The following is a 27,406-nucleotide window of genomic DNA, read 5'->3' as shown; positions in this document are numbered from 1 at the left end:
AGAAATTAGACTGGAAGGTAGATTAGAACCCAGGTCGGGGCTTCCATTCTAGCCTGAGGAGTTGGCCTTTTATTACAGAGTCGTTAGGAAGTCACTGGCACTCTTTGGGCAGGGGACGGCCCTCCGGCCAGACTTGTGCTGTAGGAAGACCCCTCAGTGTGTGTGAAGACGCTTCACGATCGGAGAAGGGAAAGCCCAGGCAGACCAGTAGGACGGGTGGGGACTGACGTGGGGAGAGCCATGGATGGGAGATGTCCCGCGGCTTCAGCAGGGACCGGAGTCTGGAAGCGTCCCCCTCCGGTGCGCCTAGAGGGGTGTAGGATTTCAGGGAAGCCTTTTGGTGGGCCGCGAGGCCGAGTGGGACCAGGAGAGCCCGAGCTCCAGTTGGGGCCAGATGGAAAGCGGAGATACGGCAACAATTACAGAAATCGTGTCAGGATCGGAAAAGAGCCTTGTGTACACAGGAGGAGGATGGAAGCATTGAAGAGAACTGAAAACAGTCAAATTACCAAGAAAAGGACTAGCCTGCCATAGTTCACCCAAGTGTTTGAGTTCTCCCTTGCCAAAAAGAGACAAAAAATGGGCTTCACATCTCATTCCTGGTAATTGCGCATGATCTCTTTTTGTTGTTGTTGTTTTGAGTTAAACCCTTACCTTCCGCCTTGGGATCGATACTGTGTCTTGGCTCCAAGGCAGAAGAGCGGTCAGGGCTAGGCCATGGGGGTCAAGGGACTTGGCCAGGGTCACCCCGCTGGGAAGTGTCCGAGGATCTCCCATCTCTAGGCCTGGCTCTCCATCCACTGAGCCACTCCGCTGCCCCCTGCGTGCTCTCTCTTGAAGGAAATGGCCCTCTTCAGAAACAGACCAGAAAACAAGTGTCTGGCTCCCCGGAGCATCATTCTCACGGACGCCGCGGGACCAAAACCAAGATGAAGTGCCAGACTAACCCTCCTCAGGACAGTCGGTGTGAGGCCTCGAGCTGGATTCTCTGTCATCTCCACAGCAGGGGCTCCCTTTCCGTGTGCCTCCCAGCTTCCCCGCCAGTCACCTGGAGCCTCGGGCTTCCTCTGCATCTACACACATCAGCTTTGTTTTCCTGTGGATTCCAGACCAGCCAGGATCACGCTGGGTCCCTTCCCTCCCCACCACCCAAACCACACCCTGATGGTCTGTCCCCCATTGTGGATGGCTGTGTAAAAGGATAAGCACGTAGGGGACCGTGGGGGGCTCAGGGCATTGAGAGCCAGGCCTAGAGACGGGAGGTCCTGGGTTCAGATCTGGCCTCAGACACTTCCCAGCTGGGTGACCCTGGGCAAGTCACTTGACCCCCCTGGCCTAGCCCTTACCACCCTTCTGCCGTGGAGCCAAGACACAGTAGGGATTCCAAAGTGGAAAGTGAGGGCTTGAATCTCTTCTAAGAGTAGGCATGGATCTGTGTCTTCTGTCTCTGATACGGAGTCCCGTCTCTGAGTTGGAGGGGACGTCAGAGGGCAAAGAATTCATCCATCCCACAGCTGAGCAGGGATCCCTTTTGTGACGCCTCTGAAAAGGAGGGATCCAGCCTCTGCCCAGCCTCACTGCCTCCAATCAGTGTGTGTCTGTGCCTGCCAGTAGCCTGGCATCGGGCAGGGATGCTTTCCTGGCTGTCCCCAGCAGAATGGTTGGCCTCGATGGTTCTACAAAGGAGGAGGCGGCCCTAAAGACCATTCCACCAGCTCCGCCAGTCCCCTCTCCTGAGCCCAGAGGGTTTGTCCTCTGGCTTCCTCTGCCTGCCTTCCTGGCCAGAGAGAGCCGTTCTCTGGCTGGATCGCCAAGCCCCGTCCTAAGCCTACAGTGGAAAGAGAGGATGGAGGTGGGGAGGGGCAGGCAGAGCCCCTTCATGCCCCTGAGGAGGCTAAGCCTAGCCTAGCACGGAGGATGCCATGAGGAGCCTCCCTGCCTCCCTTGGAGGCCAGCGGTTCCTGGCATAGGATGCTGTGGCCGGAAAACCTGACTGCTCAGGAATGCTGTTCCTGTGTATTCCCACCTCGAAGGGCCAGAGGACGTGCCGTACCCACCCCAGCCCTCCTCTCCTGGCCCCCCGCCACGCTCGGGCCTTCCTCAAGCTTCTCCTGGGCCAGGGTAGCAGTAGTTACCTGGACCACGAGGAGAAAGGCCCAGAAATGGGCATACGGAGGCTGAGCAGAGGCTGGATCCCTCCTCTCCAGAGAGGTCACAGAAGGGACCCCTGCTCAGCTGTGGGGAGGATGGACTCCATGCCCTTTGATGTCCAGAGCCAGGCTGGGGGTGGGACGTTCAAGGCCCTGCACATTTCTCTTTGTCCCTATTAGCCTTCCCCACGAGGTTAACCGAGTTCATCTTTGTAAAGGCCTCCGCGGGGCTGGCCGTAGGAGCCTAACAAAGCCTGTTCTTTGCCTCTCTCCTTCCCTCTCCTCAGAGCACCTTGGATGGCCTCGAGGTGGAATCGGCCTACAATCCCCTGCAGGTGAAGGGCCGCCTCTACGAACACCTGAGAAGCCTCTTGTCCAAGCCGCAGGGGCTCGTCACCCCGGCGCGGGAGCTGCGGCCCCCCAGACAGGTAGGACCCCCCAGCCCTCATCCCGTGGCTCGGGAGGCTCTTCTGGGGGGGTGGCCGGCAGGGGTCCCTCGTGGGAGGAAGAGGGGCTGCCAGAGCCCGCCTCGGAAGAAGCCCCACAGAAGGCAGAGACGAGAGCTCTGGTGGGAAGGAGGAGGAGGGCCGAAGCTTCCCATGCCAGCGGCCGGGCGCTCCGCGGAGGCACCCGAGGGGGAGAGGAAGTGTGGGCCGCAGAGGGAGGCTGGGGAGGCCCTGCTTGCTCCGGTGATACCTTTACATGCAGAAAAACAGCCCGTTAAACCAGGAAAGCAGTGATACGCACACAGTCCACAGCTAGTCCACACTTCATAGAAATAAGGAGACTAGGATGTGGGGAAGCCCCAGGTCACGGGCACACACGGAGCCAGGCGTGTGGCAGGATTTGAACCCAGGCCCTCTGCTCCTCTAGCACACAGACTACTCAGCGGGGGTGAAAAGAACAGACAGGGAATATGGGAGGACCCTCGGAGGGCCTGAGCCTGGAGGGGACAGCAGGAGGCGGGGGCTTCTCTCGCGGCTTTAAGAAACTCCCGCCATTCTCGCCTGGTCTGAGCTCCCGGCTGGCTGGGGCAGTGACAGGCTGGAGGGAAGCCCCCCAGGGGTGCAGAGGCCAGGACACCCCAGACCCCTCCCAGGGGACTGGGCAGAGGCCGATGCCCTGGGCCTGGGCTGAGATAGGACCAGCCTGGAGGAGGAGAGACCCATCAGGGCCTAGGGAGCCGGGTTCCAGTGTGGCCTCAGACACTTCCTAGCTGTGGGCCCGGGCCCTTGCCTTGCCTCTGCCTTGGAAGCACAGTCCTGATCGGGTTAGAGAGAGGGGCGCCCTCCGGGCCCCCAGCCCACCCAGGGACACGCTTCCTCTTTCTGCAGGCTGGAAGACTGCACCCACACCGAGCCCGCGCCACGGTCTTCCCTCTGCCCCTGGTGTCGACCCCGACCCCTTCCAGGGCCCACAAGATGCCGGCGGCCAAGAAGGCATCCGCGGAGCCTGTGCCGGCGCTTTCCGACGATGAGGACCGTCTTCTCTGAGAGCCAGGGCCCGAGGGCTGAGCGGGCCTGCCCAGCTTCTCGGGAGCCCCGGGCCCTGCCCGCCTTCCGGGCAAGGGGCCGAGTGTCAGCAGCCGCGCTTTCTCTCCCCACTCAATAAAAGGCCGCTTTTCCCACTTGGAGCCTTGACGTGTGACAAAGGGGCCCGATCTGGAAAGCTGGGCTTTGGAGGGCAGAGATTGTGTCTAGAGGCCGTGGCCAGGACCCCAGGGACACAGCAACCTGGTCCTGGCACGGGAATCCGCTCCCGAGATGCCCTGGGGCAGAGGGAGGGTCTGGGGGACTCTGGGGGACCCCCAGGGGTGCGGAAGGCCTGAGAGGGCCTCCTGCCCCTGCCTCCTACCCTTACCCTGGAACAAACTGCAGCGGCCCTGCCGGGCGCTCCTCTGGTCATTCATGCAGACACGGCCACTCAGCTCTCTGCAGCCCCAGCTGATTTTAATGAGTTTAAGGGTCCACCAGACTCACGCCAGACCCCTCCTACACAGCCAGCCAGGGTTGCCCCAAGTCCCTCTGCTCTGGCCAGGGATTGGCCTGACCCAGGACTCCTTCCCCTCAAAGGCGGCATCCCTTGGCCCCGAGGCCCGGCCTCCCGTTCACCGCCCGCCTCGGCCCGCGCAGGCCTGCCGTGTCCCCACGCCTCAGAGATGTCCTCTTAGCACCCGTTTAGCTCCTTCCAGCCCCCACCCAGGGGGTCACATGGGTCCTTCTGATCTCATCCCAGTCCTTGTTTGAGATTCACCTTCGGGCATGCCCTGGTCCCAGCCCTTGGCGGCGGCGCCGGCCTTCTGTACCCGGCTGTACACAGGCGGCCCTGCGGGGCCAGGGCTGTTGGGCCCAGGAAGCCCTTGGGGCTTGGGGGGCGGGACGGGCTTCGGGTTCCTTGGAGGGGGCACGGCGTAATCGTCCATGCTGGCGTTATAGGGGAGCTCGTAGCCCTCGTCCTGCCCCCGCGCGTGCTGGCACCAGGCATCCCGGGGCTCCTGGGGCTTGTCGTAAAGGCCCGGAGGTGGGGCTGGGCTCTGACCCTCAGGCTCATCATAGATGGGCTCCTTCTTGGCTTCCCCCAACTTGGTGTCTTTAAGCTGCTGCTGCACCTGTTCATACAAGTCCCAGTAGAGGGGGTGCCGGGCAGCAGCCCTGTGGCCTGTCCTCTGGCCTGAACTGTCCACAGGGTCGGAGTACAGGGGGTCTGCAGCAGAGTCAGGCAGGGACCGGAGGGCATCCAAGGGCTCCGAGTACAGGGCAGGCCCAGCCGCCTGGGGCTCTTCCAAGCTCTGGTATGCAGCAGGCACCGTCCCAGCCCCTCCTGTGCCCCCGTCCGCCGAGCCGGGGCCGGCAGCAATGCCAACCTGAGCCTTCTGCCTCTGGATAGCAGCCTCCACAGCCTGAAAGATGTCATTCCCCTGCACGGTCTGGAAAGTGAAGGTGCCGGGGCCCGAGGGACACCTCCGACCAGCCTCGAAGGAGAACATGACCTGGAGGAGGGGGCGACAGGAAAACGGGGGCCTGTAGAGCTGGCAGGGACCACCGGCATGAATCGCCCCACTTCTCCCAGGCAAGGGAACCGCTGCTGACCAGGGAGGAGGGATGCAAGGCCGGAGGATCTGAGGGCAGCCCCTGGGGCCCGGAGGGGAGCCCCCCACCCTCTCCTGGGCCCCCCGCGCGCCCTCTGCTTCCTCAGACTGCACCCTGACCCTTCTCTGCCCCCCGCCGAGCCCTTACCCGGTCCCGCCCGTAGCGCCGGAGCAGGGTGTAGGGCCAGGAGAGCAAAGGCTCCTTCCTCTGGCCTTGGCCCCCGAGCACCAGGAGGCTCAGACCATTGGCTTCCACCCGCAGCACATAGTGTCCCTTCAGGCCACAGAGCTCAGCTGCCTCCGTTTTCTGTACACTCACCCAGAACTCGCACCCTGGGAAGAAAGGAAGGGTCAAAGGAGAACGTCCCCAGGGGGAGGGGGAAAGCCCCCCTGGACACGCCCTCTCCCTGGAGCCTCGCTGTGGGGGCTGTGGAACCCCAGCCCTGCTCCAGACCCAGAGGGGGCTCCCTCCGCGGCTCGAACCCCTCCCCCGGGGCCCAGCTCTTTCTCCCTACACCCCACCTTGTCCATGGGGGCTGTACAGGGAGTTCTCCTGCATCTCCATTGAAGAGGGCCCAGAAGCGCTGTCCCCTGGAGCCAGAGACCCTTTCTGCAGGGGAGAGAGGACGGAGGGCCGCTGTGCCGGCATCCCCAGTGCTCTCCCCCTGGGCTGGAGGAGAGGCTGGCCTGGCACCGCGCCCCCACGAGCTCCCACCCCTGATTGGACTCCCCTGGGCAGCGCCCTCTCACCGGAAAGGCAGTCTGGCAGAGAATCTGCACCCAGGCCACACTGGCAGGACCCTCGGCCGCCAGGAGGTGGGAGCGCTGAGCCGTGTCCAGGCGGAAGACAGAGGTGCCGGGTCCTGGGGGGCTGTCCGAGGTCACCGGGGCCACACTCACGCAATCCGACAGGCGGATCACTCTGCAGTCCAGGCGGCGGGAGCCTCCCCACCCGCCTCCAGAGCCTGACCCCTTGTGCTCAAAGAACTCCAGCCGGGCCACTCCATTGGGGCTGGAGGGGTACAAGACTGCCCAGGTCTTCCTCCACTTCTGCAGTGGGGGAGAGCGTGGGAAAAGGCTTTGAGAAGCTATTTGGAAAGGAGAAACCATGAAGAGAGCGAGAAGAGGGGGCGGGGGAAATGGGGTGCCTATGAGCGGGAGGCCAAGGGGCTTCCTCCACCTCCGTCACTACGGGCCACTGAGCGGGAGGGATGGAAGGAAACTACCAAAGGCACTAGCGAGGACACACGGAGGGACACGAGGAGGGAGAGAAGGGGGGGGGGGGCCAGAGGACCGGCCCTAAAAGGCCACCTGCGTGTTTCAGGGCTGGGGAAGAAACCCCGGGGAGATCTGAGGGACCGGTAGAGAAGACCAGGAAATGAGAGGAGAAAAGGAAGAGAGGCTGGACACACAGGCTGGCCCAGGATCGCGCTCCACTACGAGCGACCCTGAGGAGGGAAGGGAGCTCCATACCGAAAAGTCCAGATCCTCCCCTGGGTGAGGGGGGGAGGACCCCAGGGGGATGGGAGACCACGAGGGGAAAGGAGGCTGGAGAAGGGGATGGACCGCCGGGTCTCCAATCGTAAGGAGGCTGCCAGCAAAGACCCCAGGCCAGGGGCGGAGAGTACTAGCCCCCCGCCGCCTATCCCCTAATTGCTGGGGGCTCCAGAAGGAGGGAGGGGTGGGGTTTCCTAAAGGAGGCGGGGCTGCCAGGGGGGGCGTATTTCCGTCCGGCCGAGGCTGGAGGAAGCGTGGAGGGCTTGGGACTTCCTCTGGAGTTTGGGGAGAAACTTCTCCCTGGCGGACCTCGGGCCCGCTCCTTCCTTGTCGCCCCGGGGATTCCCGCCAGCTCCCCCAAATCCGCCGCCCTCGCCCCCCGGGGCTGCCCCGTGCCCGCTGCCACCTTGGCCCCGAAGCGTTGACTCTGCACGAAGAGCGGTCCTTCCATGGCAGCCCCGTCCATGGCGGCGCCGTCCATGGCCCCAGGCGGCTTCGGCCTCTTCCTGGCGCTGCGGGGCAAAGGCGGAGGTGGGGCGGGGCCCCCAGGGAGGGGCGGGGCCGGGGGAGGAGGGATCACCGCCCCCCTCCCCAGGCGCTGGGGGGCCCCCCCTTCCCCTGCCCCTGCCGGGAGCGGCAGACGCTCGGCAGCCCGGATTCCGACGGGACGGGAACGAGACGGGAGCCGCCGGAGCGGCCAACATTCCTGCGGCTGGCCTCGACGCCCAAAATGGAAAGAAGTGGGAGGGTTCAGGAAGCCCCTCTCCCTCCCTCCCCTTCCCTTCCCCCACGTACGCTCCAGCTCACACACACACAGACTACTCTCCCCGCTCAGCCCCCACGAAATGCGCCCTCAGACCTCGAGCGCCTACTGAGTTCCCAGAGCACCCTAGCCACTGCACTATATGCCCAAAGAGCTGGGTTCGATCTCTACCTGGCGCCGGTATAGGCGGGAAGCATGTCAGGCAGCCTCTGTGAACTTAGCTAGGTGCTTCCTCGGGGCAAGTTCCGGGTCTAATCAGCATGTGAGTGTGCCAGGCCCAAGACAGGTCAAAATGCCGCTCCCCCCGCCCTAAAGAGCTTCCCCTCTATGGAGTACTGGGCAAACCGCAGGCTGAGACAGACCACAGTAGGTGCGCACACCGATGGCGGGGCACACAGTAGGTGCTTATAAATGCTCGCCGACCTGAAAACACGACACACCCAGACTGTTCAGTGTGTGCGCCTTGCCCTCAGAGGGGTGAAGGAAGGAACAAGGCAGGGTCCTTGGGGGAGGGGAAGGACGATGGAGTTCGCAAAGTGAGCACAAGGCTTCTCCCAGTCCAAAGCCAGGGGCTTCGCCCAACACGGGCCCCCCGTATCCTCCAGCCTCCGGCTGCCGGGGAAGAAAGAAAGCTTCTTTGAGTGGAGCGGCCAGGGGCGGAGGGGAGGAGGCGAGGCTGGGGCCTGGCTGGCCAGGGAGGGGGAGGGACAGACCGAGTGGAACGGTGGGAGGGATTGAGGGAGGGGCGTCCAGTCTCCCTGGGCCCGGCACTTTCTTGGAAGTCCCTGGATTAAGCTCTGAGGCCAGGATTGACGTCCCCCCATCATTCTTTTGGAGGCTACTTCCAGGCCAGAGGTAGGGGCGCCTGGGGAGAGGGGAGCAAAACGGACCCGCGGGGAGGGTGGGAGGGAGGATGGGTGATGGTCCCGGGGAAAGGAAGGGGAGCCCCAGAGGATGGAGGGGGGGCAACGGGGGATGGGATTGAGGAGGAAAGATGTGAGGAGGATGAGAGTGGAGAGAGTCGGGTGTAGGGAAGCTGGAGGGCGACAGGGATAGAGGATACAGGAGGGTCGGACAAATGGGGGGATCAGGTGATGAGGAGGAAGAAACCAGCGGCGTGCTGGAGGGAGAAGGGGGGCAACAGAGGACCAGGGTTTCTGGGGGTGAAGATCGCCACTTGAAGGTGTTCGGTGCTTTCTGTCATTGACCCGGCCCCAGTTACATGAAGGAGCTCACTTGGTGGCCGGCCCAGAAGAGGTCAGGAAAGGAAAGGTGAAAGAGCAGGCCTGGCAGGGGGCAGAGAATGTGGCAGCAGAGGAGGGGATTAGGGCAGTGGCTGAGGGTCAGGCAAGGGAGGAGGCCAGCAGGGTGGAGAGGGGAAAAGAGGACAGGAGTCTCTGCTGGGAGTCTGGCCCAGAAAAGTCAAAGTTTCCATAAAAGACTGGAGGGAAAGAAGAGGAAAGGCTGGGGGGGAGGGGGGCATAGGGCAAGGTCCAGTTTGCCCCCTCCAAAGACTCCTCTGTGGGGGATGGAAATACCAAAGCCCCAAAGTCAGCTGCTCCTATCCCATCCCCCAGGGACTGGGCCTGTCTCCCTGGCCTACTCTCTGTTGCCTCAGTAACCACTTGGACCTAAGCACTCCCTCCTCCCTCTCTCCCTCCCTCCCAGTGGCTCCCACTGCCCCGCCCCATCCACCCTACCCTGGTCCCTCTGGGTCCCCATGCTCCCCTGGGACAGGTAGCCCAGGGGCCCGAGTGCTAGTGTGTGACTCAGTCACAGTGGCACTGTCCGTGACCGTGTTTCCTGTGTCACTGTCACTGTGGAGGCTCCTCATGGCTTCTATGTGTGATCCATGCAGCTAGCTGCTAGAATGCCTGTTTGGAGCCCTGTGGGTGTGTAAAAGAGGGCGAACTGTGTGTGTGTGTGTGTGTGTGTGTGTGTTCCTCGGATCCTTCCCTGCACATGCTCTGAGGAGGTTCTCAGAGTCTCCTCTTCAAACAAGATTCAACAAAAGCCTGTCTCACCCACTCATTCATCGTTCTTCCACTTTTTCTCCCTCTCGTTCTGCCCATCATTCCGCATCCTAGTTCACAGGGCATCTCCTTCCCTCCCTCTCACTGTGCCTTCCTCTGTTTCTCCTTCCTCCCTCTCTGCCTTACTGTCTCTGTCATGTCGCTTCTGTCACCACCTCATTATCACTCAAGGCTGGATTTCTGTTTCCTTTAGACCATGTCTGACAGGAGGCTCGCCTGGGGCCAACAGTGGGGTCTTTGGGGGCTGCTTCTGTGCATGCTAACCCCCTGGTGCCTGGGAGCCCCCTCTCCATCCCCAAGCCCTGCAGCGGGCACTGGTGGCAAGCTTCGTTTCCGCCTGGCGGGTTTCCCTCGGAAGCACTATGAGGGCCGTGTGGAAATCCAGAGGGCTGGCGAGTGGGGTACCATCTGTGATGATGACTTCACACTGCAAGCGGCTCACGTGCTATGTCGGGAGCTGGGCTTTACTGAAGCCACAGGATGGACCCACAGTGCCAAGTACGGCGCAGGCACAGGTGAGAACAAGTAGAGAGGACTAGCACCAAGTCCAGTCTCAGTTTCGGAAGACACAAAAGAAGATGAAGTTTGCAGATGATATGAAATCAGAACTGTTGAGGCCAGGAGAGGAAGGAGAAGCTGAGCGAATAACTCCCATATTGACAGTCTAAATCTAAAAATATATGTTCCGGCTAAATCTAATATGACAAAGTATGATAAAGAGAAACATAAAGTCTTGGGCTTGGGTTCAAAAAACCAACTGCACTTCCCCTGTAGGCATGAACAAATAAACTATTCCTAAGTGAAGGATCTGAGAGGTTTAAAAGACTGCATGGGAGCTCTCTGTCAAGTGAAAAAGGTAAAGTGACTGAAGACTGTCAGTCGAGGCTGAGTACCCAGAACAAGGAAGGAGATTCTCTACTGGGTCAGACCATCCCTGGTATGAATTGGATCCAATTCTGGGCACCACATTTAAGCACATCCAGAGGGAAAAAGAAACGTACATGATGCAGGGTGACTAGAAACCGAGAGACAGCATAGATCCCCAGTCAGAGAATATGGGTTCAAATCCACCTCTGATACTTAGGGGCAATTCACAGCCTCTTTGGCCCTCAGTTTCCTTCTCTGTAGAATGAGGTTGGAGTAGATAAATAACCTCTGAAGTTTCTCCCAGGTCTAGATTCATGACCCTAGGGAAAGAGAAGGCTTACTCATCATTATGAAGCTGGCACTCCCTGTCTTTGTTGTCCCACTCAAGGCCGAATCTGGCTGGATAACCTGAACTGCAGAGGAACCGAGAAAAGTGTGGCTGAGTGCAACTCTCGGGGCTGGGGCAACAGCGACTGTACGCACGAAGAGGATGCTGGTGTTGTGTGCAAGGACCAGCGCCTTCCTGGCTTCTCCGACTCCAACATCATAGAGGTTGGTGGGTATATGGGCAAAGGGTAGTTCCTACATGGGGCAGCTAAGATGGTGCAACGTGTAGAGGAAGAACTAGACCTTGAGTCAGAGAAATGAGTTCAAATCCTATTTCTGACATTCACTAGCTATGTGACCCTAGGCAAGTCACTAAACCTTTGTCTTGCCTCACTTTCCTCATTTGTAAAGTGATGATGATAATAATTATAACTGTTTCATGGTTTCTGTGAGGATAACATGAGATAAAAATTAGTTTTTCGATTTTACTTTATTTTTTCAAAGATCCAAAGTGAAATATTTAAAAAGCAAAACACTTTGCAAACCTTAAAGCTCTTTATAAATGGAATTGGGAGATGGGATGGGGAAGATATGGGGTCACAGGGCAGATAATATCATACCTATCAGAGGGAAGGTAGCCTGATTTAGTGGAATGAGTACTGGTTTGGAAGTCCAAAGATAAGCTTCACATCTGGGCTCTGCTGCTTCCTTAGTGTCTAACAAGTCATTTAGCCTTCCTGGGCCTCAGTTTACAAGGCATTTGGACTCAACAGATGATCTCCAAGATCTATTCCAGCTCCAGAGCCAATCCTCCAATCAGCCCCATCTCCTACCGCTCTCTCATCAGTAGTTGCTTCATCTGTAAAATGGGATCAATCATCTTCCTATTGCTTCTCTCACAAGGTTGCTATGAGGGAAACTTTTGCTTGGACTTTCTTTTCTTCCAATTTTTTTTTCAGGAGGGGGTTAGATTTTCTATAGAAATTTTAGTTATCATTATGTGAGGAAGAATTTTTGTTTCAGGGTCCTCTGGGGGGAGATCTAAGGCTGGGGAGTTAAACAGTTTTAATACACTCCACCCTAGCTGTTTCCCTGCTGTAAAATGGAAAGGTTCCAAGGTGATCTCTAAGGTCCCTTCCCATGGTCCTCCGGTAAGTAAAAGGATGGGAATGAGCCTTTTCCCTGGGCTGTCCCAACTCCGTGGTCCTTTGAGTCCCCAAGATGTGTTTGTGTGATTATGGGCTTACCCAGGCCTGTCCCATCCCATTCCCAGGTGGAAGAGCAGCACCTGCAGGTAGAAGAGATTCGTCTGAAGCCAGCTGTGGGTGGGGGCCGTCGGCCCCTGCCTGTCACCGAGGGGCTGGTTGAGGTCCGACTCCCTGGGGGGTGGGCCCAGGTGTGTGACCGAGGATGGAACCCCCAAAACAGCCGAGTGGTCTGCGGTATGCTGGGCTTTCCTAGCGAGAGGAGGGTGAATGCTGCCTTCTACAGGTAAGAGAACAGGGATGGGCCAAGGCATAGGGAAAAGGGAATCCCAGGTTCGAGGAGTGAGAGGGATGTGAAGTAAAGAGGGCTCAGAATGGGTCTAGGAGTGTGAGAGAGCCTGAACTCTGAAATATGTCAAGGGCTGGAATTTTGGGTTCAGAAGGGGCCTAATTTGAGAGGTTGTCCCAGATTTGATAGGGTGAAAGTCAAGTCAAAGCCAACATTGGTGTGAGGTTCAAAGACTGAGTGAGCAAATTTGATGTGTGAGAGGATCCAGGGTTTGAGGAATTCTGCATTTTGAGGTATAAAAGGGGGAAATGGTACTGCTATGCCAAAAGGTCTGAATTTTAAGGATATGAGGTTTAAGTCTGAAGACTAAAAGGGTGGGAGCAGCTAGGTTGCACAACAAATAGAGTACCAGGCCTGGAGTTCAGGGAACCCAAGTTCAAATCTGGCCTCAGACACTTCCTTACTATGTGACCCTGGGCAAGTCACCTAACTCAGACTGCCTAACCCTTACTGCTCTTCTACCTTAGAATTGATACTAAGATAGATGATAAGGGTTAAGAGAGAGAGAGAGAGAGAGAGAGAGAGAGAGAGAGAGAGAGAGAGAGAGAGAGAAGGGGCAAAGGTGGTGGGGTCTTAGAGTCTAGGTGGAAGGGGTCTGAGCCATGAGACAGGATTGGGATCTGAAGGGTGAAAGACTCTAGAAGGACAGTTTGAAGGATGGGACCTGAGTGGGTGCCCTGGAGGGATGGGGTGCCTGAATGGGCAGAGTTTCACTGTAATGGGGTGGGGCTCCATCTTGGGTTGGTCTGAGCCTTTCCATGCCCCAATAGTACTGCACTTCTTTTCTGGAGTTCACTCTTGCCCTAGTGATCTTGGAAGCCTGAGTCCACCAAAGCAGAAGGGGAAGAGATCAGGAAAGGCTTCCTGGAAGAAGCTGCATTTGTTCATTGTAGAATATAATTGGGCAGGAACTGTTTGTCATTTCTCCTGATTGCTTTGCACCATGTCTGTGACATATCATAACATAGATTTAGGGTGGGAAGAAGCCTTTAGGAATAAATTAGTACAACCCCTTTATTTTACAGATGAAGAAACTGAGTTTCAAAGAGAGGAAAGACTGACCCAAAGACACACAGCTTGTCATATAGTGATAAAGCCAGAATTAAGCCTATTTCCTCAGATGTCAGATCCAAGTCTGGTTACCTTTAAGTGCCAGACACTGTGTCTGCTAACTACTGGGAAGCAAAAAGGGACAAAAAGCATTCCCCGATCTCAAAGAGCTCACAGTCTCCTAGAGGAGACACAGGGCTGGCGAAAGGAGGGCTATGTGCAAACAAGATAAAGACAGACAAGAAGGGGAGATCATCTCGGAGAGAAGGAGGCACTAAGGTTGAGGGCTAGGAGACTTGATGTAGAGGGTGACTGGAAGGAAGCCAGGGAAGCCAGAAAGAAGAGGAGGGAGAAGGTTCCAGGTTTGGAAATAACTGGTGAATATGTCTGCAGTCAGGAGCCAGGGTGTATGTTTAAGGAGCAGGAAGGTGGCCAGGTCATTGGCTCACAGTGTATGCAGGAGCAATAAAGGTAAGAAGATTAGAGAGGTAGGAAGGGCCAGGTTATGGGGAACTATTAAAAACCAAACAAAGGATTTTATATTTGATCCTGGAGGAGGTAATTAGGAGCCTCTCGAGTTTGTGGGTTTGTGGGATGGGGGTGGGGAGGGTGACATGGTCAAATGAGACAGGGAAACAACCAGAAGGCTGTCGTCATTGTCCAGGCATTGGGTATTGAGGGCTGGTACCAGAGTGACAGCAGTGTCCCAGGAAAGAAGGGAGCACGTGTAAGATGTTCCAAAGGTAGGCAGGCAACTCGGCAATGGATTGTTTATGGGGCATGAGAGGGATAAGGCTGGGGACTGGTACCCTTAAAAGGCAGAAACTAGGAAGAAAAGCTTTGGAGGAAAGATAATGAGCTCAATTTTAGACAGGTTGAGTTCAGGATGCCTATGGGACATCCAATTCAAGAATTTGTATAGGCAATGGGAGATGCAAGTTGGAGTTGGAGAGGCAAGAGAGGAGATCAGGAAAGAGGTTGTTGTCATTCAAGCATTTCAGTCATTGTTTGATGCTTCAAGATCCAATTAAGAACTGCTCTATTATTATTCACTTATTTCCAATTCTTCATGACCTAAATTCAAGAAACTAGGAACCTCTTCAATTGGAGAAAAGCAAATTCAATACAAGTGGAGTACCTACTTTGGGCAAGGCCAAGATTTTTTTTTTTTTTTAAATAGTCTCAGGGACAAGCCAGGTAACCCAACCCCATGGATAGAGAGCAGAGCCAAGAGACGGGAGGTCCTAGGGTCAATCTGGCTTCTGACACTTCCTAGCTCTGTGACCCTGGACAAGTCACTTAACTCCCAATTGCCTAGCCCTTACCACACCTCTACCTTGGAAATGACATTTAGCAGTTCAGCATCAGTTGAAGGCTGGAAGATAAGGTTTTGGCTTTTTTAATGGTCCCTGCCTTCAAGGAACTTATAGTCAAATACAAAGAGTTTTACAAGTCATAATGCACGAAGGAATAAGAAAGGCTGAAGTGGCTTTCAATTGGGAAGTCTTAGAAAACTTCATAGAGGAGGTGGTGGCATCTGATCCACTTTGGGAAAAAGGATAGATTTCAATTTCCGGGTGCTGAGTTCATCCCATGCGTGGTTGGGGATGAAGGAGGGGAAACAATATTATAGAAACAAGAAGATGGGAAAAGAACTGGAGGTGACAAATAGTACAATTTGGATGCGATTTAGGATTCGTGAATTCTACTCAATTCAGCATTTAAGTGCTCGGTGCTGAGGATACACAAATAAAGATAGTCCTTGCCTCTCCAGAGTTTCCATTCTATTAGGAGAGATACATGTGTACAAATAAATAGAAACAAAGTATGCATAAAGTAACGCATGGTGATTGCAAGAAGGAAAAAGCAATGGCAGAAGGAATCAGGATAAGTCTCCTTTAGGAAGTGGGAGCTAAGCTGCTTGCATCCCAAAGAAGCCAGGGGTCCCAAGTGGCAGGAGAGAAGAGGAAGGGCATTCTAGGTATGGAGGGAGACATCTGTATAAAAGCAAAGTTGGGAGCATGGGGCTTGCCGTACACAGGCAACAGCGATTTGCCCAATTTAATTGGCATGGAAAGTGCTTGAGAGTGACATGCCATAGGCGATAACCAGATTGTAGACAGCCTTCAGGGCCAGCCCAGGGAGTTTCTTTCTTTCTTTCTGTATTTATTGAGGAAAGTTCTACTATGTCCTCACTTCATAGGATGATTGCTTTGATTTTAGATAGATACTTTTTATGATATTTGAAATGTTGCTCCAATGCCTATACATTTTTTAAGTGTTAGCAAAAATGAGTGCTACATCTTTTCAAAAGCATTATCTTGTTTATGGTGGGATAATCCAAGGAGTTTCTATTGGCAAAAGGGAATTATTGAAGGTTTAAAAAATGATATGGGTCAGATCTGTGCATTATCCAAATAGTACTGGAGCTGTGTGGAAAGAGATGATAGTCAGAAGAGAGAAGCTGGTGTTAGGAAGCTGTTACAACAGTCCAAGTAAGAGGGGATGAATTCAAGAAATAGAGTAGGGGGTAAGTAGGTGGCTCCGTGGATTGAGAGCCAGGGCCAGAGAAGGGAGGACCTGGGTTCAGATGTGGCCTCAGACATTTCGTAGCTGTTCCTCCCTGGGGAAGTCACTTAACCCTCATTACCTAGCCCTTACTACTCTTCTGCCTTAGAACAATATTGCTTTTAAGATGGAAGATAAGGGTTTGTTTGTTTTAAAGAGAGATCATGTGGAGGTAGAATTGACCAAACATGGCAATTGGAGTGGAGGAAAGAGCCAGAGAACTCACAATTCAGAAGTGTGGGTAACTGGAGAGATGGCGGTGCCACTTAGGGAGAGGGAATTAGGAGGGGGGGGTAGTTGGGGATCAGGGGAAGAAGAATTTGGTTTAGAATATACTGAGCTTAGGCCAGTAAGAAAGGAAGCAAACTCTTGGACCTCATTCATTGGAAGCTGATCCAAGCTGGGGCTAGGGAAGGGGTAGTTGGACCAGTTAGGGCCTTGCCTGCCACTCGTTCCATTCCCCAAAGTGTACTGGCTCTGCCTGGCCTCAGCCTCACATTCTTGGTTTCCCTTCTTGGCAATAAGCCCTGGACCTGGCTTTGGACCAAGAAGAGAGGTCAGCCGGATTAGCTGATCTGCTTGGGCCTGACCAGGGTTGGCCTTCCCAGTTCCATCAGCCTGGCCACAGTCCAGATTACAGTTTCATTCTTGGCCAACGTCAGAATTCGTGGTCTTGACCCCCCCAGTCTCCCTGAGAGTCTTGATCCAAACACTACCTGCTACCCCCAACCTCCCTAGTGCTACTTTTAGCTAACTTAAAACTCTTGGTTCCCATCCTGCCTTCTGGTGGTCCCTGTCATCCTAGGGCAAGAATCCTGCCCTAAATCTTCAGACGTAGCCTTCCCCTCCTACTGATCCTAGGCCTTCACCCAACCTGGAATTATGAGGGTCTGTCTGATAGCTTAACTGGGAAAAGGGGGGATGTTGATCCTTTAGCTGCTGGGGACCTCTCTAAACCCAAAGAGAGCAGGGCAGGAGTTAAGAAGTCCCTCTAAGCCACTGGGGTTAATTTCTTTTGTTCCTGCCCTCCACTGACCTTCCCTCTACCTGATTCTGGGCCCCAGGCTTGTCCTTACCCCAGTGTTCTCTTGTCCTCACAGACGGTTGAGGAAACGGGCAGCCAAGGCCTCTGCCCAACGCCGTGGGTCTCGTGGGTCTCGTGGCAGGTAACAGGGCAGGAGGGGGTTGACCTCTGGCTGAATCCAGGGGCCTCCTGATCCTCCCTGTGGCTCCAGGAACTGGAAGGACACTGTCCTTTCCAGATCCCAAGCTAGTGAATCGGGGTGTGGCCAAGCAGGGTCAAACATGGGGACAAGCAGAAGATGCACTTCCTTCTGCCCCCCTCAACACCCCAGGGCTGAGCCCACCAGCCTCGATTCACATTTGCTCCCCTCCACAACCCCCTATTTTCCTCCCTTTCCCTTCACTTCTTTCCCATGGCTCTGCCTAGATTTGACCAACCTTTCCCTGACTCCTTCCTCTTCCCTGCTATGAGCAGATGTCTCCAGTGGGGCAGCATGGGCCCCTGGAGCCCTGTTCAAAGTGGCCATGGAAGAGTCAGTGTGGACAGTGTGCCCCAACTACCAGACTGTTCTCCCTGTCTCCCCTTCCTTCCTCTCCCTCAGCCCTGTCTCTTTCTGTCAAACAGAACAGAAAAGACAAGGCATCTGATGGCCCCTGCCCCTTCCTGACCCCCTCCACTTGTCTCCTACCTTCCTCCATGCCTGTCTCCTTTTTCCAGGCCAGTCACCAAGCTTAAAGCCAAACATAAACCCCGTGCAGGCAAGGGGCCCACCAAGAGGTAAATAAAGAACTGGATGGTTAAAAGGAGACATACAGCGACTGAGAGCCCATGGTCTGAGCAGGGGACCAGAGGGACCTGCCTGGTTGGGGGCTCGAGGAAAGAGGGAGGGCTTTAGGGGCCTGGAGCTCTGATGAGTCTAGTTGCATGTTGCTTCTTTCTACTCCCTTCCCCAGCTTATGTTTGCCCAAGTGGGCAGTGAATCTGTCCTTCACTGTAGATTCTTTCAGCCCAGCTGGTATGGAGGTGAAATTCAGGATACCCTCTTGAACCCTTCTATTAGAAAGGGCCACATCAGCCATCCCTCAAGCTTTCTAATGCAGGGGCATTTATAACAACAAGCTGTGACTGGTCCTCTCTTCAAGTTACTTAGAGCTCTAGGGCTGTGATATATCTCCTGATGCCTGTCTTCTTAGGCCTAAAAATAACAATTCCACTCCCATTTACACAAAAACATTCGTCATGTTAAATACTTCTGTGCAGCAGTTGGTAAGACAGAGATGATTCCCATTTTAAAGAGAGGAAATTAAGCCTCAGCAGGGAAGGGATTTGCCAGAGATGGTAGAAGTAGTGTTAGAGCAGACTTCAGTTTAGGTCTCCTGAATACAAGTCCAGAGTTTATCCCTCTGCACCACAGTACACCCCATCCTACCTCCCCTCCTGCCCCCCAGAACAAACACTTCTACCTCCTTAGTGGCTGCAGAAGACGATTGAGTTCGGGAATCTCTCTGCTTGGCCAGCATAGACCAAAGGGAGAATTCAAATTCATTACTCTCTTCTTTCCCCATCTTGGGCCAGAGATCACGAAATGCTTCTCTGGCGTGTCTCAGCAGCCAGTGAGTGTCTCACGCTGATGGTTGGAAGGTCTTTGGAAGCTCTGCTCCGATGTCTTTTTGATGCCTGCATTCTTCTCAATGGGGCCCAGACCTCCTCCAAAGAGCTTCTCTCTCCACTCTGGGATAAAACTGTTTCCACTTCTAGGACCCCTGACATGCCCCGGTCCTTGGGGTCCTTGACACTCTTTATTCTGGGCTTCTTGTATGACGTGTTCTCACACGCACATTTCCCCCTCCAGTTTGCACTTATCCTCCTACCCATCTTCACAGGCGGGGTGTTGTGTTGTCTCAGCCCTGCCCTATCTAATACTGAGCATCTACAAGATGAAGTTTTCCCTGCTTTTCCCAAGCGTGAACCTGCCTTCTTCGCCCAAGTCCTGCCTGGCTCCCCCCTCTGTTGGACTGGGGCCTATTGTTCCAGGGAACAAATACATCTCTCTTGTCCACCCATCAACCCTTAGGTGCTTATTCCTCCAAGGAACAAAGTCCCCCAGATATTCCTGGCTCCCTCGAACAACTCCAGCTCCATCCCATGTGGCTGTTTGGCCAAAGTTTCCACTTTATTATGGGAGCTTTCTCTCATTGTTTTCACTTGAGATGCATGGAGTAACCCCTCTCGAGACCCCATTGCAAGTCTCCAGGCCAGGCACGTCTTTTGGCCTTAACTTCCCATCATGCTCCCTCTTCTCTGCTCCTCTCAAGGTCTCAGCTCCCTTCCTCTCTCCCTGCCACACCCATCTGCTGCCTGGACCATCTCTCCAGGACTGACTCATCTGGAGCCATCCCACATCCTGCTATCCTGTGTCTCCTTCCCAAGTCCAGTAGTCCCACCTCTCTGTCCTGGAATAGTCTGGAAAGCTGCTCTCCCCCTCTCATCATTATCTAGAGCATTTCATCGCAAAAACAAATACAATATTCACCTCAAGGTATACAAAGTGCTTTGTGATTTCCTTTGCTATTCTCAACAACCCAGTGAAGTATCTTAGGTATCATTATCAGCCTTGTTCATGGAGAACAGCCTAGAGAGGTTAAGCCCTTGCTCAAAGGTGGCAGAATTTGAATTCAAGTGTCTCGTGACTTCATGTCCATCTCTCTTTCCCAAACCTTAGCTACTTTGCCTGTTAAGTCTTAAAACATATTTATTTTCCAGCCGTTACAGTAGAGTTTCACTTTCCAGATTTCAGGTTTTTTTTTTCTGCTTTCATTTTCACTTTTTTGAAGATTTTTTTTTGTGGGGGGGGGCACTTAGGCCCCCAGCGAAGCAGAAGCAGGGAGAGGGCACACATATAAAGGGTCAGCAGGTGTTTGCTTCTATCATCCAAGATTTTAGCCAATCACTGCAGGTCTTGGAACACAATCCCTGCAGACACAGGAGCTATATTGATTTCACTTTATTCCCACAACCAGCCAATGAGAGAAGTCCTATGAATAAGCGCTATTCCTATTTTATAGATAAAGGAAATAGGATCAGAGAGAGTAGAAGTCATTTGTTCCTGGTCACATACCTATTTTGCATCAGAGGCAGGATTCAAATCCAGGTCTTTCCTGACTATGCTCTTTCTCCTATGCCATCCATCACTTTCTGCTTCTCCGTTGCTTATTCCTGCCCCAGTGTGGATGCAGAAGCATTTATATCTACACTCTGGCTGACTGGGTCTCCTGTTTAAGCCAAGGCATGCATTACCTCCTGACCACCCCAGCCACATTGGACCTCCTTGGTCCCAGCCTGTGACTCCTTCTACTCATCAGCCTCAGGGGGGCTGCTGGAGGTAGGGTCAAGGTCACAATGAGCTATCCTGCCTCCCTGTGTCTGGAAGGCTCCCTCTATTTCCTCAGTCCAAATTCCTCCTCTCTTTTAGAAACATGCACCACCTCTTGCATCTCCTGAGACTCTTTAGTTTTGCTTCTCTTTGAGAATGGGGTGGGAAATTGTGGAAAAGGATGGGAAGGGAATGGAGCAGGGGAAATGGGGAGGAGGAGGCTAGAATTTTGGGACTCATCCTCCTCCTCCCCCTGTCCCCAGGCTGCTGGCCCAGCGCCAACGTCACTCCTTTGGCCTGCATGGAGTGGCATGTCTGGGCACTGAGGCTCACCTCTCCCTCTGCCCCCTGGAATTCTATCGTGGCAATGACACTGCCCGGTGCCCAGGCGGGGCACCCGCCGTGGTGAGCTGTGTGCCAGGTCCTCTCTATGCCACACCGAGTGGCCAGAGAAAGAAGCAGTCATCACAACCTCGGGGAGAGGTGTGTGACCCAAGCAGGAGGTCCCCCCATCCCCGTTCCCTGACCGACCCAACCCACCTCACCTCAAGGGATCAGTGGGACCCTGACAATGACCCTCTAGGATAGACAGCAATCCCCTAGGGCTGGCAAATCCTTGATACTCTCCACCCCTTGCCCCAAACAATGCCTACCTCCCTAGTCTATCCCTGCTAATACTCTCCTCCATCTCTTGTGTCTCTCTTTAGCCCCGGCTTCGTCTGAAAGGCGGAGCACGGCCGGGTGAGGGCCGGGTAGAGGTCTTGAGGGGCGGTGAATGGGGCACAGTCTGTGACCACAAATGGGACCTCCAGTCGGCCAGTGTTCTGTGCCGGGAACTGGGCTTTGGCAGTGCCCGTGAGGCCCTAAGCGGTGCCCGAATGGGACAGGGTGAGCTAGAAGGGCAGGGGGCAGAGAACAGTACTTGATAGGGTGGAGGGAGGGGGTACCATGGGGCACTGGGAAGTTATTGGGCAGACCCTGCAGGGATGTGTGGTTATCTCTAGCCCCCTGACTTCTGTCCCCTAACCCCAGGTATGGGCCCGGTCCACCTGAGTGAGGTGCGCTGCTCGGGTCGGGAAGCTTCCCTCTGGAGCTGCCCCTACAAGAACATCACTGCTGAGGACTGTTCCCATGCCCAGGATGCTGCTGTCCGCTGCAACGTGCCCTACACCGGGGTTGAGACGATGGTCAGCTTTGTTCTCCGACATTTGATCAACAGCTTAGCTCCCTTTGCTGCTTCTTTTCCAGCCTCCCCACTTCCCTATCTTCCATCCCCCAATCCCTCATCTCTATCCGCCCCCTCCATTTGACCTCATTCAGCCTTACCTTTACTCTCTGCAGATTCGGCTAAGTGGGGGCCGTAGCCGTTATGAGGGACGAGTGGAGGTGCAGGTAGGGGGGCCTGGCTCCCCTCGCTGGGGCCTTATCTGTGGGGATGACTGGGGAACACTGGAAGCCATGGTGGCCTGTCGGCAACTTGGCCTGGGCTACGCCAACCACGGCCTGCAGGTGAGTATGAAGGACGAAGGGAAAAGTAAGGATTTTCTCCCCATTTTCCTGGGCTCTCATGTGTCCACACATCCATGTTTCCAGGAGACGTGGTACTGGGACTCTGGGAATGTCACTGATTTGGTACTGAGTGGAGTTCGCTGTACAGGCTCTGAGCTATCCCTAGGAGAGTGTGCTCACCACGGCACCCACATCGCCTGCAAGAGGACGGGCACACGCTTTGCTGCTGGTGTCATCTGTTCTGAGAGTGAGGGGGAATGGGTCAGGGAGGGGGGCCCCTGGCCCAATATGAACCCTCTTTGAGGCAGAGGGCTGGGGGACCTGCAGCCCCAGTGAAAAACTAACCCCTATTCAGTCTGGGCGGGGGTGCCCCCTGCTCTCCACACTCGCCAAGGTCACCCTTCTGCCCCTGCCTTTCTAGCTGCATCAGACTTGATCCTACATTCAGCACTGGTGCAAGAGACCGCTTACATTGAGGACCGCCCCCTGCACATGCTGTACTGCGCAGCTGAGGAAAACTGTCTGGCCCGCTCTGCCCGGGCAGCCAACTGGCCCTACGGCCACCGGCGACTACTGCGCTTCTCCTCCCAGATCCATAACCTTGGCCGAGCAGACTTCAGGCCCAAAGCTGGGCGGCACTCCTGGGTGTGGCACGAATGCCATGGGTGAGGAAGGGGAATGTTGGCTCAGGAGAGGGAGAGAGGGCTGCAGAGCCCTTCCCAGTAGTGGCAGGTCCAGGCCTGTAGGAACCCCCTGTACCCACCCCCCACAGGCACTACCACAGCATGGACATCTTTACTCACTATGACATCCTGACACCTAATGGCACCAAGGTGGCTGAGGGTCACAAGGCCAGTTTCTGTCTGGAAGACACTGAATGTTACGAAGGTGAGTCAAAGCCTGGAAGGGGCTCCCCATCCACCTTCCCTATTAGGTCTCAGAGTCCCTGCCTAGGCCTCCTCGGGCTGCTCTGTCCTCTGAATTCCCCATCCCTTTCCAGATGTCTCCAAGCGGTATGAGTGTGCCAACTTTGGGGAACAGGGCATCACTGTGGGCTGCTGGGATCTTTACCGGCATGACATTGACTGCCAGTGGATTGACATCACAGATGTGAAACCAGGAAACTATATCCTGCAGGTGAGGGCAACAGTGAAGGGCATCTGAGATCTCTAGATCAGGGGTGAAGGGAACTGACCCCTAATTCTTCTCCACCTCAGGTGGTCATTAACCCCAACTATGAAGTGGCTGAGAGTGACTTCACCAACAACGCAATGAAATGTAACTGCAAATATGATGGCCACCGCATCTGGGTGCACAACTGCCACATTGGTATCAGGGCTGGCTGGGTTGCACAGGGTGACAAAGCCCCCACTCCCACCCCCCCCTGCCCCGACTCTCCAGCTCAGTCCTACTGGGGCCAGGGCCTGACCCAGCCCCATGGCTGTCTCCCCTACAGGTGATGCTTTCAGTGAAGAGGCCAACAGGAGATTTGAACGATACCCTGGCCAGGCCAACAACCAAATTGTATAAGGCCCCTGGTTCATCTACTGCCTCAATCCTTGGACCTCCCCACCCTCAGGGCATTAATGGAGCCGGACCTTGGCTTCAGCCAAACAGTTTGGCACCTGGTCTGGGAAGGCAGATTCCCCAGCCTTCCACAACTGGACTGGAGCAGAGAGAGCAGCTCCTCACCATGCACATCATCCTGGGGACGCGGTCAATACCTCCAGGCTTTTGGTTTTGGGAAGGAATACATTCTATTCCTCTCACTTTTGGCTACAACATGTCACTAGTTAAAATTTTATTTTATTTTTATTTTATTTTATATAAAATGTTTTTCTTGTTTCTTTGGGGTGTGTAGGTGGGGAGGGCCTGCCCTCCCCTGGCTCATTCCCCACCTTATTCCCCTCCCAACCTATTCCAGCTTCAAGGAAGAAGGGGTCTAGAGACAGGGCAGGGGCCATACCCTCCTTTTTCCCTCCACTGGGGCAAGCAAGATCATGGAAGTTCTTAGGCCCTTCAGTATGTCCTGGTCACTCAGTGACCTCTGGAATCACAAACAAGGTCAGTGTATCCAACCCCCTTCGGACCTGCACGGCCAGCTTGGCTTGTGTACGAACAGCCTCATATACATCTTCTGCTGACTTCACCAACCGATCTCCAATGCAAAGAATTATGTCCCCTGGCCTCAGACCAGCCCTGGAGAAGAGAATCAAGGAGGGGAACTGTGGCCCTGCCCTCCCTCCTGCAGGCTCCCACAGCTCCCCTGTGCCCATTGAGACACAACCTCCTCTGCCTCACCGGTGTGCAGGGGAGCCCAGGATGACTTTGTGGATGAGGACACCATGCTGGACATCAGGGAAGCTTGGCTCTCGGAGCTGCAGCTCAGCCAGGATGCTGATGGGGACATGAAACATGGTTATGGCCATACCCAGCCACCCCACCCCTTATCTGCTAAACCTGTTGACCACATTCTCTATATAAGCCCCTAACTGAAATTCTGGGGGTAAAAAAGGGTGACTGAAGTATCAATCCTTGCACAAACGAGGGGCATCAACAATAGCAAATATGGAAGCTCAGAAAAGAGAGGAAACATTGAAGACAGAGTATTCACTGAAGGTTTCAGAGTTGGAACTTAAGCTGGGCCTCACAAGATGGGTAGAGAAAAAATAGGGCATTTTGAACATGGAGATGTAACCAAAGGTGCAAAAACCACTACTCTAGTCTGGCCAGAATCTTCAGAGAACAGTGATAAAACATGAAAGGTAAGCTGGGGCCCTGAACATCAGGCTCAGAATGTACTTTATTCCATAGGCAACAGCGAATTATTAGAATTTTAAGAACAGAGCAACTTGAGCAAAATGTCTTAAGCTGGAGGACTTGGGCCTGAAATAAGGTGATCATGAGACATATGGGGAAAGGTTGTCAGTTCTCTTTACAGTCTACTGGCTGGTGTCAAACCCTTTTAGACGGTTTGGCCCAAAATTAGTGATTTAAGATTCTCAACCTGGAAGTCATTTTGCAACTCCCACTCCATTCTTCTCAATTATACCTGGGTGTTAAAGTCAGCATCATCACCCCAATGTATCGACGTTTCGATTCGCTGGTCCCAAACCAGGAACCTATTACAGATAGAAAATTAAGGAGCCAGATGGGGCAGTTGAGTAACTCAGTGGATTGAGAGTCAGGCCTAGTGGGAGGTCCTGGGTTCAAATCTGTCCTCAGATACTTCCCAGCTATGTGACCCTGGGCAAGTCAGTTGACCCCCAGTGCCTAGCCCTTACCAGTGCCAATACACAGTATTGATTCCAAGACAGAAGGTAAGGGTTTTAAAAAAAGAAAATTAAGGAGCCAGGACAACTAGGTGGTTTAGTAGATAGTACACATCAGGCTTAGAATCTGAAGGGCCTGGGTTCAAGTTTGACCTCAGACACTTCCTAGCTGTGTGATCCTGGGCAAATCACTTGAAATCCAACTGTCTTAAAGTTAATACTTAATATTGATTCTAACATAGAAGGTAAAGATTTAGAACAAGAAAACTACAGAGCCTCCAATCTGTCTTCTCTTCTTAGTCATCCTTTCATCCCCCCAATTACCCCCTTCCCTCCTTCCTCAGTCACTACTCTTCCTTTACTGCCACCATCACTGGGGGAATCATCAAAGCTCCCCTCTGGCTTCTCCCTACTTACTCTTCTTCCCCCCTCGCTGCAGGAACTCTCGGAGGCGGTCAGAAGGGATGGCAAAAGAGATCCCAGCTGTGACCTTCATTGTATTCACCCCAATCACTTCTCCATCCTGCAGAGACACAGCCCCCACCCCAGCACAAACCAGCCAGGGGTACAGGGGTGAGGGGGAGACACAGATGGACAGGGAGATGGGGCCAGCCCCAGAACCTGACCAATGATCTTTATGCAAAGGGTTCTTTCCCCATCCCCAAATGGGTTGTTGGGGGAATCAACTGAATGGCATACTTACCAAATTAACCAGGGGACCCCCGGAATTTCCAAACTAAAAAAAGAAAAAGAAAAAAAGAAATGGTAAGAGAATAAGCCTGGGACATAGAATGTCTTTTTTCCAAATTCCACATCCATCCTGTCCAACCACACATACCACAAAGACTACATCTATCACCCCATCTTCCTCTACACACTATGGCCAAATCTACCTTCACACCCCTGTCCTAACTCTCCATCCCCCGCGTACATCAATAGCTGCATCCGTCTGGATATACTCAACGTTGGGCTGAGGTAGACCAAGGTCGCGGGCCCGCCGCTGGGCTGAGCTAACGATGCCAGAGGTGATGGTGTTCTGAAGTGCGAAAGGACTTCCCATGGCAACAACAAATTCACCCTGGCGGACTTCAGCTGAGCGGCCCAAGGGCAGCGTGGGAAGGGGCTCCTGGGAAGTGGGAGGAATTGCTGAGGAAGTTGAGAAGCTCACAGGGAGTTGGGTCAGAGTATCAGCCGGACTTAGGGGTGGAGGGGCTATTGGAGTAGGACTGGGCTGATCCAATGCCCACCCCCCCAACCTTGGTTGGGATCCTGAGCGTGGCAATATCAGCCACAGGGTCCACAGCCGTAACAGTAGCCTCGTAGGTCTCCCCACTGGGCAGTCGCACACGGACCCTGCGACGGTCAGCTACGACGTGGGCATTGGTGACAATGAGGCCATCAGAGGCCACGATGAAGCCCGAGCCATTGGAGATAGGAACCTCTCTTCCTGAGAACGGGTGTCTGGGGACGAAAAGAGGAGCACACTGTGGGGGCGGGGAAAGAGAATAGGGGCAAAGGGCAACAGTGGGGGGTTGGGCGGGGTTATGGCAGGTCTGTCTGTCCAAGAAGTGAAACTCAGTAGAGGCGGGGGGAATGTCATTTCGTCCCCTTCTATTCTGGTTGCCCCACCCCACCAGTTCTAAAGAAATCAAATCGGGTAAGGGGTTCCCGACCCCACATTGGCAGGCTGAAGTGGGACTTGGGGGAGGCGGAGTGAAGAGAATGGGAGGTCGGAGGTCAGAGGTCAGTGCAGCCTCCCCACTCCCCCCTCCACCCCTCAGCCAGTCTGCCCAGTTACCGGCCCAGGATCTCGATGTAAACCACGGCGGGCGCAGTTTTCTCCACCACATCGGCGATAAAGTTGTAGAGCCGCCGTGGGGAGGATGATGAAGGGGGCGTAGGGACGGCAGCCAAGACGGCGGGGGGTGCGAAGCCCAAGCCCAGGCCCAGGCGGCGCCCGCGGCCCCCCGAACCCCACAGCAGTAACAGCGCCGCGGCCGCCCCCGCACCCATAGCAGCCGCCGCCCACCGGCGGGCTCGTGGCTCCGCGGCTCCAGGCTCGTCGGCTTCGGAAAGAGGTAGGGGCCGCCCGGTGAGGCTCCGGAATCCGCCCAGGCTCAAGGCGCGACCACGTCCCACCCTCTTCAGCAGCGCTGCCACTGCCGCAGCCGCCATAGCTCTCAGCCGGCCCTGGGCCCGACCCCAGAGGCGGTGCCCCGAGAGTCGATCCGGGCTAGGAGGAGAGACCGAAGCTCAGGTCGCGGGACACGTTGGGTGCTGTAGTTCTGGAGCCAGGGGTGGGCGGGGCCCTGCGGTGCATGCCGGGATGCG

The 27,406-nt window shown here is 54.9% G+C and overlaps 4 protein-coding genes across 6 annotated transcripts in view; 2 read left to right on the top strand and 2 right to left on the bottom strand.

Annotated features, from left to right (window-relative positions):
- Nucleotides 1–3,775, top strand: part of M1AP (meiosis 1 associated protein) — a 118,976-nt gene extending 115,201 nt beyond the window's left edge. The window contains exons 9-10 of the mRNA XM_007496883.3: nucleotides 2,438–2,578; nucleotides 3,485–3,775. Coding sequence (XP_007496945.1) covers nucleotides 2,438–2,578; nucleotides 3,485–3,643 — 300 coding nt within the window. The 3' untranslated portion in view covers nucleotides 3,644–3,775. The remainder of the gene's footprint in view (nucleotides 1–2,437; nucleotides 2,579–3,484) is intronic.
- Nucleotides 3,776–4,080: 305 nt separating this feature from the next.
- DOK1 (docking protein 1) lies at nucleotides 4,081–8,080 on the bottom strand. Its single transcript, XM_003341446.4, has 6 exons — nucleotides 7,670–8,080; nucleotides 7,142–7,247; nucleotides 5,989–6,288; nucleotides 5,761–5,848; nucleotides 5,387–5,571; nucleotides 4,081–5,139 (listed from the first exon to the last, which is right to left on the bottom strand). The coding sequence occupies exons 1-6, from the start codon at nucleotides 7,693–7,695 to the stop codon at nucleotides 4,357–4,359; spliced, it is 1,488 nt and encodes a 495-aa protein (XP_003341494.2). The 5' UTR covers nucleotides 7,696–8,080; the 3' UTR covers nucleotides 4,081–4,356.
- Nucleotides 8,081–8,218: 138 nt separating this feature from the next.
- Nucleotides 8,219–23,648, top strand: LOXL3 (lysyl oxidase like 3). 3 transcript variants are annotated; one of them, XM_007496890.2, is made up of 15 exons: nucleotides 8,219–8,353; nucleotides 9,725–10,046; nucleotides 10,787–10,950; nucleotides 11,999–12,216; nucleotides 17,639–17,698; nucleotides 20,558–20,777; nucleotides 21,002–21,182; nucleotides 21,327–21,481; nucleotides 21,636–21,803; nucleotides 21,888–22,050; nucleotides 22,225–22,468; nucleotides 22,576–22,691; nucleotides 22,804–22,940; nucleotides 23,021–23,132; nucleotides 23,260–23,648. In XM_007496890.2, the coding sequence occupies exons 2-15, from the start codon at nucleotides 9,728–9,730 to the stop codon at nucleotides 23,331–23,333; spliced, it is 2,331 nt and encodes a 776-aa protein (XP_007496952.1). In that variant the 5' UTR covers nucleotides 8,219–8,353; nucleotides 9,725–9,727; the 3' UTR covers nucleotides 23,334–23,648. The 3 variants fall into 3 exon arrangements, with proteins under 3 accessions (XP_007496952.1, XP_007496953.1, XP_056659601.1); XM_007496891.2 differs by lacking the exon at nucleotides 17,639–17,698; XM_056803623.1 differs by lacking the exons at nucleotides 8,219–8,353; nucleotides 9,725–10,046; nucleotides 10,787–10,950; ... (1 more) ...; nucleotides 20,558–20,777; nucleotides 21,002–21,182 and having other exon boundaries at nucleotides 12,058–12,216.
- On the bottom strand, nucleotides 23,597–27,270 carry HTRA2 (HtrA serine peptidase 2). Its single transcript, XM_001376644.3, has 8 exons — nucleotides 26,874–27,270; nucleotides 26,332–26,536; nucleotides 26,007–26,201; nucleotides 25,779–25,811; nucleotides 25,493–25,598; nucleotides 24,856–24,925; nucleotides 24,105–24,200; nucleotides 23,597–24,002 (listed from the first exon to the last, which is right to left on the bottom strand). Exons 1-8 carry the CDS (start codon nucleotides 27,248–27,250, stop codon nucleotides 23,837–23,839), a joined length of 1,248 nt encoding a protein of 415 aa, XP_001376681.1. The 5' UTR covers nucleotides 27,251–27,270; the 3' UTR covers nucleotides 23,597–23,836.
- Between the last annotated feature and the right edge of the window lie 136 nt (nucleotides 27,271–27,406).

This window comes from Monodelphis domestica, chromosome 6 (genome assembly GCF_027887165.1).
Source record: "Monodelphis domestica isolate mMonDom1 chromosome 6, mMonDom1.pri, whole genome shotgun sequence".
NCBI classification, from domain to species: Eukaryota; Metazoa; Chordata; class Mammalia; order Didelphimorphia; family Didelphidae; genus Monodelphis; species Monodelphis domestica.
The sequence above is the reverse complement of the archived record's forward strand: the minus strand, read 5'-3'. Positions and strand labels throughout refer to the sequence as shown.